Source organism: Bubalus bubalis, chromosome 2, assembly GCF_019923935.1.
Source record: "Bubalus bubalis isolate 160015118507 breed Murrah chromosome 2, NDDB_SH_1, whole genome shotgun sequence".
Taxonomy (NCBI): Eukaryota; Metazoa; Chordata; class Mammalia; order Artiodactyla; family Bovidae; genus Bubalus; species Bubalus bubalis.
In genome coordinates this window covers 19,045,906-19,058,632 of record NC_059158.1, presented here as the reverse complement: position 1 = coordinate 19,058,632, position 12,727 = coordinate 19,045,906, and the positions used below count along the sequence as shown (strand labels likewise).

Below are 12,727 nucleotides of genomic sequence, written 5' to 3'. Positions count from 1 at the left end.
TAATTCATATTCTCTTTTGTTTATTTAGCATTACCAACTCAAAAGATTAAAAACAAGTACAGTTCTAAATCAAATAGAAAGTGCACTTCAAATCATTCTTTACACACACACACACACACACACACACACACATATATATAAGAGATTTACACGGCTGTTTTTGCTTTTCACTCACACACAAAAACCCCGAGTGTGTTATAACAGTGTCCATGGTTTGTTTTCCATGCTGACAGATGAATAATTTATTTATTTGTGTTAAAGTGGTAGTATCTATGGTTATAATGATAGAAGCCAAGAAGATTTAAATGCTGAATATATTTGCTGAATATACAACTAGCAGTTTTCAGTTTATATAACAAATTAGGAAACTGGCAGAACAAAGGAAAATCCAAACATATTGAGGGTAATTCATGTCAGGAAGACCCTGAATGATGCTGGGGAAGATAGCAATGGTGGAAAATATTTTTCAAATGAAAGTGATCAACTTTCTTCTTGAATATCTTTTACTCATATTTCTTCTAAAATTTTTGAAACCATGATTAAACTTCAGGTAGCTATCAAATTGTTTATTTTATAGAAGAGACATCTAGAGATTGTTACTTTCCCCAAAGTTTTCCTTATGCATTTTGGGAAGTTGATCTTACTGCATTAATCTGGTGGATCTGAGATGACTTTCCTGCACATGACAGTTAGAATGTGTTGTTATTTTGTCAGAAACCAGTCCCTGAAGATTTCCAAAAGACCCATTATATGCTAAACAGAGGGAGAATTTGCACTGTCTTATGCAGGTAATAACTGTTTATGTAAGGGAAATAGATGATAATTTCTAGAGGCATGATTGACTGAAGCGTTCTATCCAAAAAACAACAAAATAAGATGTAGCCAAAATTAATTCTGATATAAGTTTTTTTGGGGGCATCTCAGCAATTATGGTAGTTGAGGTAGAGAGTGTATCTTTCTATGGTTGTAAATTAAATGCTAGATTTATATTTATTTTTAATATTAAAACATTTATTTATCACCTTCTGTGTATGAAGCACAATGGGACCAGATCACCGTAATGGATATATAGCTTGGAAATTGACAAAGGTATAAAGCTTTTAGGTTGTGCTTACACTATAGCTAAAGAATGATCAGTAGTTAATGTATATAGCAAATAGTTATGGAATAATAGGGGTCTCCAGAGGTTAACTAGTTCACCCATCTGTCTCTTAGCTGAGCCAGAGCCTAAACCATCCCACATGGCTGAGCATTTCTGGATCATTAAAGTGCTCTCCTAGGGAAAAAGCTTTCTCAGCCTTTCACAGTTGTTACTCTAAGGCATGGCATCTGTACGACTCTCTTTGGCCTAAAGTCTGTGATTCATAGAACCATTAAGGAGCTTTATACACAAACTGCTCTTTGTATCGAAATGGATATAAAAATGAGAAATAATGTATATGCAGTAAGTAGCTAGCCATTGTGGGGGAAAATGTTCCGCGATAGAACTATGTATCTCTAAGGCTTCAATTTCATTCAGGTTTAGAGTAGACATGTGTCAGCTCTGAAAGCCATTCCTGTGACTCTCATGGCTTTAAATTAGTAGCTGTTGACTTTTTTGCTTTTGGCTTAAGCATTTCCTATGGCTTGCTTTACTTTTTAATAATTAAAAAAAAATTTACACAGCTGATTCAAAAGTAATAAAAAGAACCCTTATTCTTTTTATTCCCCCCAGTTACTTGGACATAGGAGAAATCAAGAAAAGACCAATGGAAGCTGTGAGTACAGAGGTACTGCCAATAATAGTAACAGCGCCGCTTTGTGTTTTTCTCACGCTGTTGTCTTAGAGATTTGGATGGCGTTCTGATCGTAAGAGATGAATTGTCTAATGTATATGAATAGGACATTACATGCTTTAAGGCAAAGATAACTCTTCCTTTGGACCATTAGTGGAAACAAACAGGCCGAGTAGTCGTCCTCAGGCATATAGGACAAGATACAACATGCTCTTATTCTCCCATTTTCTAGCTGTGTATTCTCTGGTTGGAATCTGTAGGAATTTTCCCTGTCAAGTGGGAAGAGACTCTTCGTAACCGTGATACCAGTCTTTGCCAAAACTACACCCCCCACCCTCATCCTAAACGACTCCTGACAGCTCAGTGTCTGAAATGACCAGGATCACCCTGACTGACCCGGAAGCTTTCAGGGGAGCGTGTTAAGACTTCCTGTAATATCAGGAAAACACCTCCGTTTTGACTGGCATTGAAGTTCACCTGAGCGGTGGTCACCAAAAACTGGCATGAAGACTGGCAATGAGCCTTGACAAATAGATGTTCCTAACACTATGTTCCAAGTAGCATCTGGGACCCCTAGTGGAATCATCCCTGGTGGGTATTCTACTGGACGCATTCTTAGCTCATGGATGAAAAAACAGATTAAAAGCAAAGTTAAGGCAACAGCTTTAACTGTCCCAGTGAGAGGGAAAATGATAGTTAAACCCAGACTTGGACTCTGTTCACCAGACCAGACTTCCCTTCTCCCATTTTGACCCCCACATTGTCGATTGCTCCTGGTGGGTGTGTTCTGCCAGTGAAGAAATGGCTAACGGTGAAAGGAGTTCTTCCTCTTTCGTAGTGTGGCGCCTCAGGGAATATCCTCAGCTCTCTCCATTTCTTCTTATGCTGTGTTTATGCCCAACAGGATCATATAGGTCTCTCTAGAAAAAAAACACATAGGAAAATATTTTAATTGTGCAGTATTTTTAATAATGTGAGGTTAAATTCATTATTTAAATAATTTGCGAGAAGAGGTGGTAATCCCAGGCATTGTTTAAATAATTAACATTGTTTGTACTTTTGATTTTCAATGTGTGAAATAAGTTGACCCAATGTATGAGAAGCTGACACAATGTGTGAAAAGTTGAACATGAACGTGCTAAGATTTATAGCTTAAAATAGAGAAAAATAGAAAAATTTCAGGCGGTACTTATGTTACAGGGAGAGAAAGACTGATGGTTAGAATCTGTAGCAAGTAGTAAAAAAAGACATTAGAAAATTAGTTCTGGATATAATTTTGTTTGAAGGCCACACGACTGGTTGGAGTAAGTCACCTTGCTTGAGGTTGGTGACTAAAGCTGACTTTCTGCAATAGAATTTAAAATGTGTGAGTTCCTAAAAAAAAGTAGGAATGTATATTTATTCTGGATTCTAGTGCCTTTGATGAAGACATTATGCCTGGAAAATTGTAAGAGGTATGCAAAAAAAATTGGGGAATATACTTAAAAAAATATTAATCTTAACAGAAGATGCATTCACAAGGACTCTATAGTTAATTAATTATTTGCTAATTGTTCTTCCACTTTGGGGCAGTAACTATTGATTTCTCTTTGGGCCGGTGCCCAGGCTACACAGACAAGGTTTTGATCTATGAATACACATGTTACATGTGACAAACCCACATCTCATCTCCAACTAGATGTTAGCATCTCTCCCTGTTCTGGAACACCACATCTCTCCCACTTTACTTCTTACTGGTGGTACCCGCGCCTTCGTATTTCCTCTAACTTCGTGGGATATGCTGGAGCCTTTCACGTCTCCATCCTTCCCCACACAGTCTTGCAAAGGGGAGCCAAAAAAGAGACATTTTGAGGATGCAAAGGAGATGGGAGGAAGAGGTAAGAAACTGTTTGTGACCTTCAGCACTTTCCTTTACCTACCCAAGTCCCCCTCTCTCTTTTGTCCTCCCCGCCCCGCCCCCCCACCAATCTTGCTTCCCTTGTGGCTCAGCTGATAAAGAATCCGCCTGCAATGTGAGAGACCTGGGTTTTATCCCTGGGTTGGGAAGATCCCCTGGAGATGGGAAAGGCTACCCATTCCAGCATTCTGGCCTGGAGAATTCCATGGGGTCGCAAAGAGCTGGACATGACTGAGCGATCTGCACAATCTTTTTTCCCAGTCTGAACAGTGTTTTCACTTCCCTCACTGTGCATTTCTATTCTTTTTTTTTTTTTTGCCTCACCTTTGCTTGGTAAGCCAGATCTTAGTTTCCCACAAACGATCAAACCCATGCTCCTGCAGTGGAAGCTTGGAGTCTTAAGCACTGGATCACCAGGGAAGTTCTATGCATTTCCAGCCTTGGTCTTCACAGAGACCCTCCTCCCCAGTGTTCACACCACGACCACACTCCAAGCCTGCTTTGAGCAAAGGAACCCCTGCTTTCATTGTCAGAAAGGGAGAGTTTTGGGTTCTTGGCATCCAAAATGGGGAAGCTGAATGCTTTTCCCAATAGAGATCTCACTTTCACTGTTGGTTCTATAGCCTTATTGCTGCTGTTTTAGGTGGAGCATAAGTCAGAAAAGCTTTTGTGGGCTGCACAGAGAACCTCACTTTTGTCTGTGAAATTCTTTCTGGGCATAAACACCTCCCTTTTTTTCTACAGGTGATTTACCATCAAACTTATAGAGTTCAACAAGTTTGTGAGTTAGGAGATGATCTATGTTCAAAGTCTGAGAACGAACTTGACAGAATCTGGCCTTTCACAAATATAGATTCTATTTTCTCCATCTAAGGTGGTGATTTCCTTTCAACATTTGTGTCTACTGGAAAAAAAAAAACACACCTAGTAAAAAACTGTTGATAACCACCATTCTTTGGAGTAAGTTAACACATCTTCAATTGCAGAGAGGGGACTCAGAGACAACTTTCAAGTGGGAACATGGATACATGGAATTGGAGAATTTAGAGTTGTTTCAGAGAAGAAATTTCAGTGCAGTAGTAGCACAAACAATATTTATTCACAGATGTTTTAATATGAAGAGTGAGTAAAACTATTTACTCATCAAAATTGGGGGCATTTCCCTCAAATCTGACATACTTCATATTGTTTAAGTTTTCGGTGTTGAGGCTGCATGATAAAAGTCACTGCATTAAGGTAGATGATTCCATTTTTCTAACTGCTTAAAACGTATTACTTCTAATTCTTCTCAGTGCATGTTATAATTGGGCTTTCCAGGTGGTTCATTGGTAAAGAATCCACCTGCCAATACAGGAGACGCAGGTTCGATCCTTGGGTTAGGAAGATCCCCTGGAGGAGGAAATGGCAACCCACTCCAGTATTCTTGCCTGGAGAATCCCATGGATGGAGGAGTCTGGTGGCCTATGTCTATGAGGTTGCAAAAGAGTCAGATTCAACTTAGTGACTAAACAACAACTATAAGAACAACAACAACATGTTATAGTAGAAGGACCTTCACAGTTTTGTAGAATGTGTGGCCTTGGGTCCCAGCTGTGGTGGCTAGATTTTCACACATGGAAGGAAACCCAGCCAATGGGTTCTCAGAGTCAGTAGCATTCCTCCCCTCCTCCTAGAACACCAGAGTCCATAATACGATTTGGTTGTTCGTTAGATGGTTAATAATTTAGACGCAATGGTATCCACTTGCTGACTGAAAGTCATGAAATGAGGCATGCCACCTTGATGTCCTAGGGTCTGTTGTGGTTTCTGCCATTACTTTTCTGTTCCATGAGGCTCATTGTTGAAAAGACACTAGAAGGACATCTAGTCCTTCTCTGTACCCATGTCTTTGGGACAGAAAAAGGCAGAACTCTAATGCATCCATTCCACTAACCTGAAAGAAGTATGTGGTCTTATTTGGCCAACACTTTTTGTAGCAGGAGGAAAGGAGAGAAAGCAGGAGAATGGATGGAGAAGAAAAGGATGGATGGAAAAAGAAAAAACAAAAAAGTGGCTGGTGGTTTGCACCTGCTCCAAAGTTGGGCAGCGCTGTGGGTTCTGAGCCAATGTCCTTTCCTTTGGAGAAGGCGACGGCACCCCACTCCAGTACTCTTGCCTGGAAAATCCCATGGACGGAGGAGCCTGGTGGGCTGCAGTCCATGGGATCGCAAAGAGTCGGACACGACTGAGCGGTTTCACTTTCATTTTTCACTTTCCTGCATTGGAGAAGGACATGGCAACCCACTCCAGTGTTCTTGCCTGGAGAATCCCAGGGACAGAGGAGCCTGGTGGGCTGCTGTCTATGGGGTCGCACTAAGTCGGACATGACTGAAGCAACTTAGCAGCAGCAGCAACAGTCCTTTCCTTTCCTCTCTACACACAGCTCTTGCTTTTACTAACAGCCAGCTCAAGGGATCTTCTAGGCTCTCCTTGGACTCCTGCCTCTAATCCCCTGTCATTGTGTTGAGCTGTATTTTCATCTTTCTTCCCACTTTCCCTGTATCAGTAGTTTTAATGAAAACTGTTCTCATCTTCTGACCTTGGTGTTCATCTCTTTATTTATGTCTTCTCAGTCCTCTCTTTGCTTCCGTTCACCTCTGCTCTCTGCCTGGTTTTAGATTTCATTCTGTGCTTCCATGTTCCAGCTTCCCCCTTGCCTCTGTCAGGGAAGCAAGCAGTCTGCGGAGCCCTCCGACCCCCTGCACTGGGAGCCTCTGGTCTGCATGTGGACACCTTTCCTCTTCCTTACCAACCCGCATTGTCCTTTTAGCCTTTTGCCTTAACTGAAGGACGTTCTTGTTTTTCTACTTTATCCACTTAGCTTTCATGTGATTGCACTCCCATACTGTGCAGCATGATAGGCAGAGGGCAGGGAAGCAAGATTAACAGGACATACATAACCTCTTCAGTTCAGTTCAGTTCAGTCGCTCAGTCATGTCCAGCTCTTTGTGACCCCATGAACCACAGCACGCCAGGCCTCCCTGTCTATCACCATCTCCCAGAGTTCACCCCAACCCATGTCCATCGAGTTGGTGATGCCATCCAACCATCTCATCCTCTGTTGTCCCCTTTTCCTCCTGCCCTCAATCTTTCCCAGCATCAGGGTCTTTTCAAATGAGTCAGCTCTTCACATCAGGTGGCCAAAGTATTGGACTTTCAGCTTCAACAGCAGTCCTTCCAATGAACACTCAGGACTGATCTCCTTTAGGATGGACTGGTTGAATCTCCTTGCAGTCCAAGGGACTCTCAAGAGTCTTCTCCAACACCACAGTTCAGAAGCATCAATTCTTCGGCACTCAGCTTTCTTCACAGTCCAACTCTCACATCCATACATAAATACTGGAAAAACCATAGCCTTGACTAGACGGACCTTTGTTGGCAAAGTAATGTCTCTGCTTTTTAATATGCTATCTAGGTTGGTCATAACTTTCCTTCCAAGGAGTAAGCATCTTTTAATTTCATGGCTGAAATCGCCATCTACAGTGATTTTGGAGCCCAGAAAAATAAAGTCAGCCACTGTTTCCCCATCTATTTCCCATGAAGTGGTGGGACCGGATGCCATGATCTTTGTTTTCTGAATGTTGAACTTTACGCCAACTTTTTCACTCTCCTCTTTTACTTTCATCAAGAGGCTCTTTAGTTCTTCACTTTCTGCCATAAGGGTGGTGTCATCTGCATATCTGAGGTTATTGATATTTCTCCTGGAAATCTTGATTCCAGCTTGTGCTTCCTCCAGCCCAATATTTCTCATGATGTACTCTGCATAGAAGTTAAATAAGCAGGGTGACAATATACAGCCTTGACGTACTCCTTTTCCTATTTGGAACCAGTCTGTTGTTCCATGTCCAGTTCTAACTGTTGCTTCCTGACCTGCATATAGGTTTCTCAAGAGGCAGGTCAGGTGGTCTGGTATTCCCATCTCTTTCAGAATTTTCCATAGTTTATTGTGATCCACATAGTCAAAGGCTTTGGCATAGTCAATAAAGCAGAAATAGATGTTTTTCTGGAACTCTCTTGCTTTTTCGATGATTCAGCGGATGTTGGCAATTTGATCTCTGGTTTCTCTGCCTTTTCTAAAACCAACTTGAACATCTGGAAGTTCACAGTTCACGTATTGCTGAAGCCTAACCTCTTACCTCCAAGAAATTTACAATTTTGCTGAAAAGACAGATATACGAACATTTCCAGTACCGCATACTAAGCGATCCAGGGGTCCAACCCTGTTTGTGTTGAGCTATTTATTTCCAATGCTTTCAACTATCAGGTGGCAATAAAGTCATCCGTGAACTCATCAAAGGAAAGCTTCATTCTTTGATTTGGGGTTGTAGATGCTGCCAGCTGGCTCCTCCCTGTTGCCTCCATGTAGTGAATCCTTTAGATTATGACATTCTTCAATAGTTATTTAGGGTCCAAAATCTGTTTCACTGTAAGAGGCCCTGAAACACATTCTCTACAGAGAAGACAAGCAGACAGCGTGCAGAGCACTTAAGATGTGCTAGGAGCTGTGACTCACCAGGTGCAAAATGAGTACTTTTAGGAGTTTGGGGTCTAGAGGATGAGACAGGGAAGTAAATCAACTACTATTATTGAGGGCACATGTGCTGGGCTGGAAGACTAGAGGACTGAAAAAGGGTGGATGGGTTTACATAATCCATAAACCATAGGTTTTTGGGTTAGCCAGTTTTGAAATGGTTTCAAATATCTTTCATTTTTCACTCACTTCTCTTAGCTTAAGGTTTTGAGAATGTCCCTTTTTCCTCCTTGATTAAGGAGGATAATTTCATATTTATATCTGTATATTGACTCATTGGAAAAGACTCTGATGCTGGGAGGGATTGAGGGCAAGAGGAGAAGGGGACGACAGAGGATGAGATGGCTGGATGGTATCACTGACTTGATGGTCATGAGTCTGAGTGAACTCCGGGAGTTGGTGATGGACAGGGAGGTGATGCTGTGATTCATGGGGTCGCAAAGAGTTGGACACAACTGAGCGACTGATCTGATCTGAGGGATCAAAGCCTGTCTCTAATAAAAACAGTGAAAATCAACTGGATAGAAAAGCAACAAAGGCAGCCTTGCCATGAGTCATGCTCGAAGGACAGTCACACAGCAGGCCAGCGGCCTGCACTATCACCCTTCAGGCTCCTCTGTCCATGGGATTCTCAAGGCGGGAATACTCAAGTGGGTTGCCATGCCCTCCTCCAGGGGATCTTCCCAACCTGGGGATCAAACCCAGGTCTTCTGCATTGCAGGTGGATTCTTTACCATCTGAGCCACTAAGGAAGCCCAAGAGTACTGGAGTGAGTAGCCTATCCCTTCACCAGAGGATCTTGCAGGCAGATTCTTTACCAGCTGAGCTACCAGGGAAGCCCACAGTTAACAGAAAACACTGCTTCTCCCACTCATGTTGTCTCTGTAAGATGCCCTAAGGGCCTCCCTTCCTGTGATTACTGCATTCTGGTGGATGACACTCTAGACTTGCTGTACTACTCCTGTATTTTACTGGACATCTTTTATTTTTTGGCCAGGCCACAGAGCTTGCAGGATCTTAGTTCCCTGACCAGGCATTGAACCCTGGGCCACAGCAGTGAAAGCACCAAGTCCTAACAGCTGGATTTCCAGGGAATTCCCTACCCGGCATCTTTAATTGCTAAACCTCCCTCACCTCATAACAGCCCCTAGTTAATCATAGCCCCTAGTTAATACAAGTGTTAATCCCCACTTGTAACTTCACCTCCAAACTGCCCTCAGCCCAGAAGTGAATCTGCTTCCTCTAGACTCACCTTCGAATCCTCCAGTGAGAACCCAAACCTTAGGAAAGATGATTCCCTTCTCCTCTTTCTCAGCATCATTTTGTGACTTCTCCAAGTGCCATCCCTCACTGCATAAAATCAACAAATCTGATTTTGTCTGACTACAGATTTGTTCCTGTTTGTGATAGTCTTCACCTGATGAGGCTTTAACACATGCGTCAGAGCTGCTGGTTAGATTGTAGTCTCTGGGAGGTCTGCTCATTCTGTATAATACCTAGCGTTAAGAGGCTGGTGTGTGTGTGAGTCGCTCTGTCATGTCCGACTGTTTGCGACCCCATGGACTATAGCCCGCCAGGTTCCTGTGTCCATGGAATTCTCCAGGCAAGAATATTGGAGTGGGTTGCCATTTTCTTCTCCAAGAGATCTTCCTGACACAGGGATCAAACTCAGGTTTCCCACACTGTAGGCAGATTCTTTGCTGTCTGAGCCACCAGGCGTCTCTAATAGGCTGGTAGTAGTTTTAATTCTCTATAGCTTTGAACATTCCTTATCATAGTTAAGGGAGATACCTGCTTTCCTCGTGTGTCTGGTGATTCTGTTTCATGTATGAGTGGGATGTCTCAAATAACTTATAAGTCTTCATGGCTACTATCTATCGTTTCAGGGATAAAATTAGTTGTAATTAAACCTTTGTGTATTTATTGTCTCTTAGAATCTGCCGCGCGTGTGCTCAGTCACAATTGTAGCCTGCCAGGCTCCTCTATCTGTGGAATTCTCCAGGCAAAAATACTGGAGTGGGTTGCCATTTCCTTCTTCTTTAATGTCTCTGGTGTACATTTATTGTCTCTAGTACACTTTGTGGAGAAGGCGATGGCACCCCACTCCAGTACTCTTACCTGGAAAATCCCATGGATGGAGGAGCCTAGTAGGCTGCAGTCCATGGGGTTGCAAAGAGTTGGACACGACTGAACGACTTCACTTTCACTTTTCACTTTCATGCATTGGAGAAGGAAATGGCAACCCACTCCAGTGTTCTTGCCTGGAGAATCCCAGGGACGGGGAAGCCTGGTGGGCTGCCGTCTATGGGGTCGCACAGAGTTGGACTGAAGTGACTTAGCAGCAGCAGCAGCAGCAGTATACTTTGAAATTGTATTGAATGAATGCTATTCACTTAACAAAGGCTTATTGTGTGCCTGCTATGTACCAGGTGACTATGTGCTTGTCACCTGAGAACCAAATAACATGGCCCCTGTCCTCATGGAGTTGACTGCTCTTTAGCCGTCCTTGCTTGTCATGCCTTTACTTTTAACTCTCCCAGCATTGATCTTTGCTGCAGAACTTGTGGATTTCTTTAGCTCACAACCCCACATTTTAAGGGCTAAACAGTTTTTGAAGAAAAATCAGGGCTCTGGTTTTCTTCTTCATTTGCCTGCTCTTCCTCACCTGCTAGTGGAGAGCCAGTCACAGGTGCAGTGACAGCTAAGCAGAGAGAGCTGGTCAGGTCTCACCATTTTCAAAGTGACCCATCCATGATGAAGTGTGCTCTCTGCAGTTGGGAGACCTGCTGTCTTAAGCAGAAATCTTCAGATTAAGATCCAAAGACACTAATGAATGTCTTCTCAAGGAGTGGAAGCTTCCTCTTCGAATAAGCATCCCACTGGATCCTCTTGAATACCCTTCTCTCATTTTAGATTTTCATCAATGGAGAATTTGGATAAACTTTGTTTCTTCTTTGTTGAGGGGAGTGCTGCAGAAGAACCTTGGAGAGGAGGAAACAAAGGAAGTGAGGTTTTGAAACCTCAGAACTTGCCCTGGTCTGAAAAATTTGTGGGAGCATGTGTTGTACTTCGGGTCCATCACTCGAGTGAATGTCTTTAAGATTTTGAATATCATTATTAAAACTTCACATTTCAGTTTAATCATTAGGCATCATCTCCAATAAAACATACTATGGGGTTTGCTACTTAAAGGCTTTGGGTTGGGAATGGGTTTCTAGACATCAAATCAGGTGTAATTATTAACCTTACTGTGGGAAAGCTTGGGACTCTGTGGTTTAACTCACTAATCTTTAGCTTTGGAATTCTGGGTTCAAAGAGGGGACTATGAAATAGTTAAACTCCTAAATGTTTCTTTCTTTAACTTGGGGAAAGATTTCCAAATTATGTTAGTAAAGTTTACTAATTTATCAAAACATCAAAGAAAACGAAACCCACTTTTGTGAGTTCTTCCAACAATAATTGAAGCCCTTTTCCAGTCTTTTGTTTTACATCTTCCCCCATCTCTCTAATGTAAGTGCAGAGTAAGAAGGATTCTTTTAAGGACAGCTAGTTCACATAAGTAATCATGGCGATTCCAAGGTGACTATGACCTTGCCAGGGCTCTAGGAAGACAGAATTTTCTGTTAAAGAACAACTGACATATTTCATTTTTCTTTCACACTTTCCTGTCTTATCCCTTTTCTTGGTATTCAACTGTGTGTGGGGGGAGGGGGCATGGGGAATAAGAGGAAGAAACAGAGGAGTGTTTGTGTCAACCTAGAAAATATTAATCTAATGAAAAATATCCATAAGTAACCCTAATCAGCTCTGACTAAAAGTTAGAGGCTGGGATCTTAATTTTTCCATTAAACATGTGCTGTGGGATTGTTCCATATATCTTGCATTCTCTGCTTGGCATTTAGGTATGATTTAGAATGTCTATGAAATTGGAAGACATACAAATTAGAGCATGTTTATATTTTTTATTTATAGTAATAAGCTGTTCTAAGCAAAGACAGACATTTAACAAGAAAACATTTATAAAATGATTATCAGCCTTTTAAGAAAAAAATATGAAAAGTATCTAATAAAATAGTTAAATTGCTAGCTAACCGTGAATATTTAAAAGAATCACTTAATCGAAGTATTGAAATACTCTCAATAAGACATTTTATTTGCCCCCAAGATAAAGTCCTTTTGGCAATACCAACAGCATCCCCTGTGGAACAGAGAACATCTTGTTCTTATGATGCATGAGATTTGGAAACACAGATGATGAATTTTTGGGCATATGTATTATAATTTGAAGTTCTGCCAAGGTATACCAAACTTTTCATTGATGGATACTATGCACCTACTAGAAAATCAATACTTAGGTTCACATTTTAGGGTAATTGTAATGAGCTTATTGCATTTTTTCATGAGTCAAAGGGACAATTCATGATGGAAGTTTGATTTTTCTATGTGGTAGGAATAATAAGAAAATGTAACCAGATAGCAAGTATG

The 12,727-nt window shown here is 41.6% G+C and overlaps 1 protein-coding gene across 4 annotated transcripts in view; it reads left to right on the top strand.

Moving 5' to 3' along the window:
- DCDC2 (doublecortin domain containing 2) overlaps positions 1-12,727 on the top strand; it is a 156,165-nt gene that overhangs the window by 4,271 nt on the left and 139,167 nt on the right. For 3 of the 4 annotated variants that reach the window (XM_044927860.2, XM_025266349.3, XM_045162663.1), the window contains one exon: positions 1,715-1,769. In XM_044927860.2, coding sequence (XP_044783795.1) covers positions 1,715-1,769 — 55 coding nt within the window. The remainder of the gene's footprint in view (positions 1-1,714; positions 1,770-12,727) is intronic. The other variant, XM_025266363.3, reaches the window with a different exon arrangement.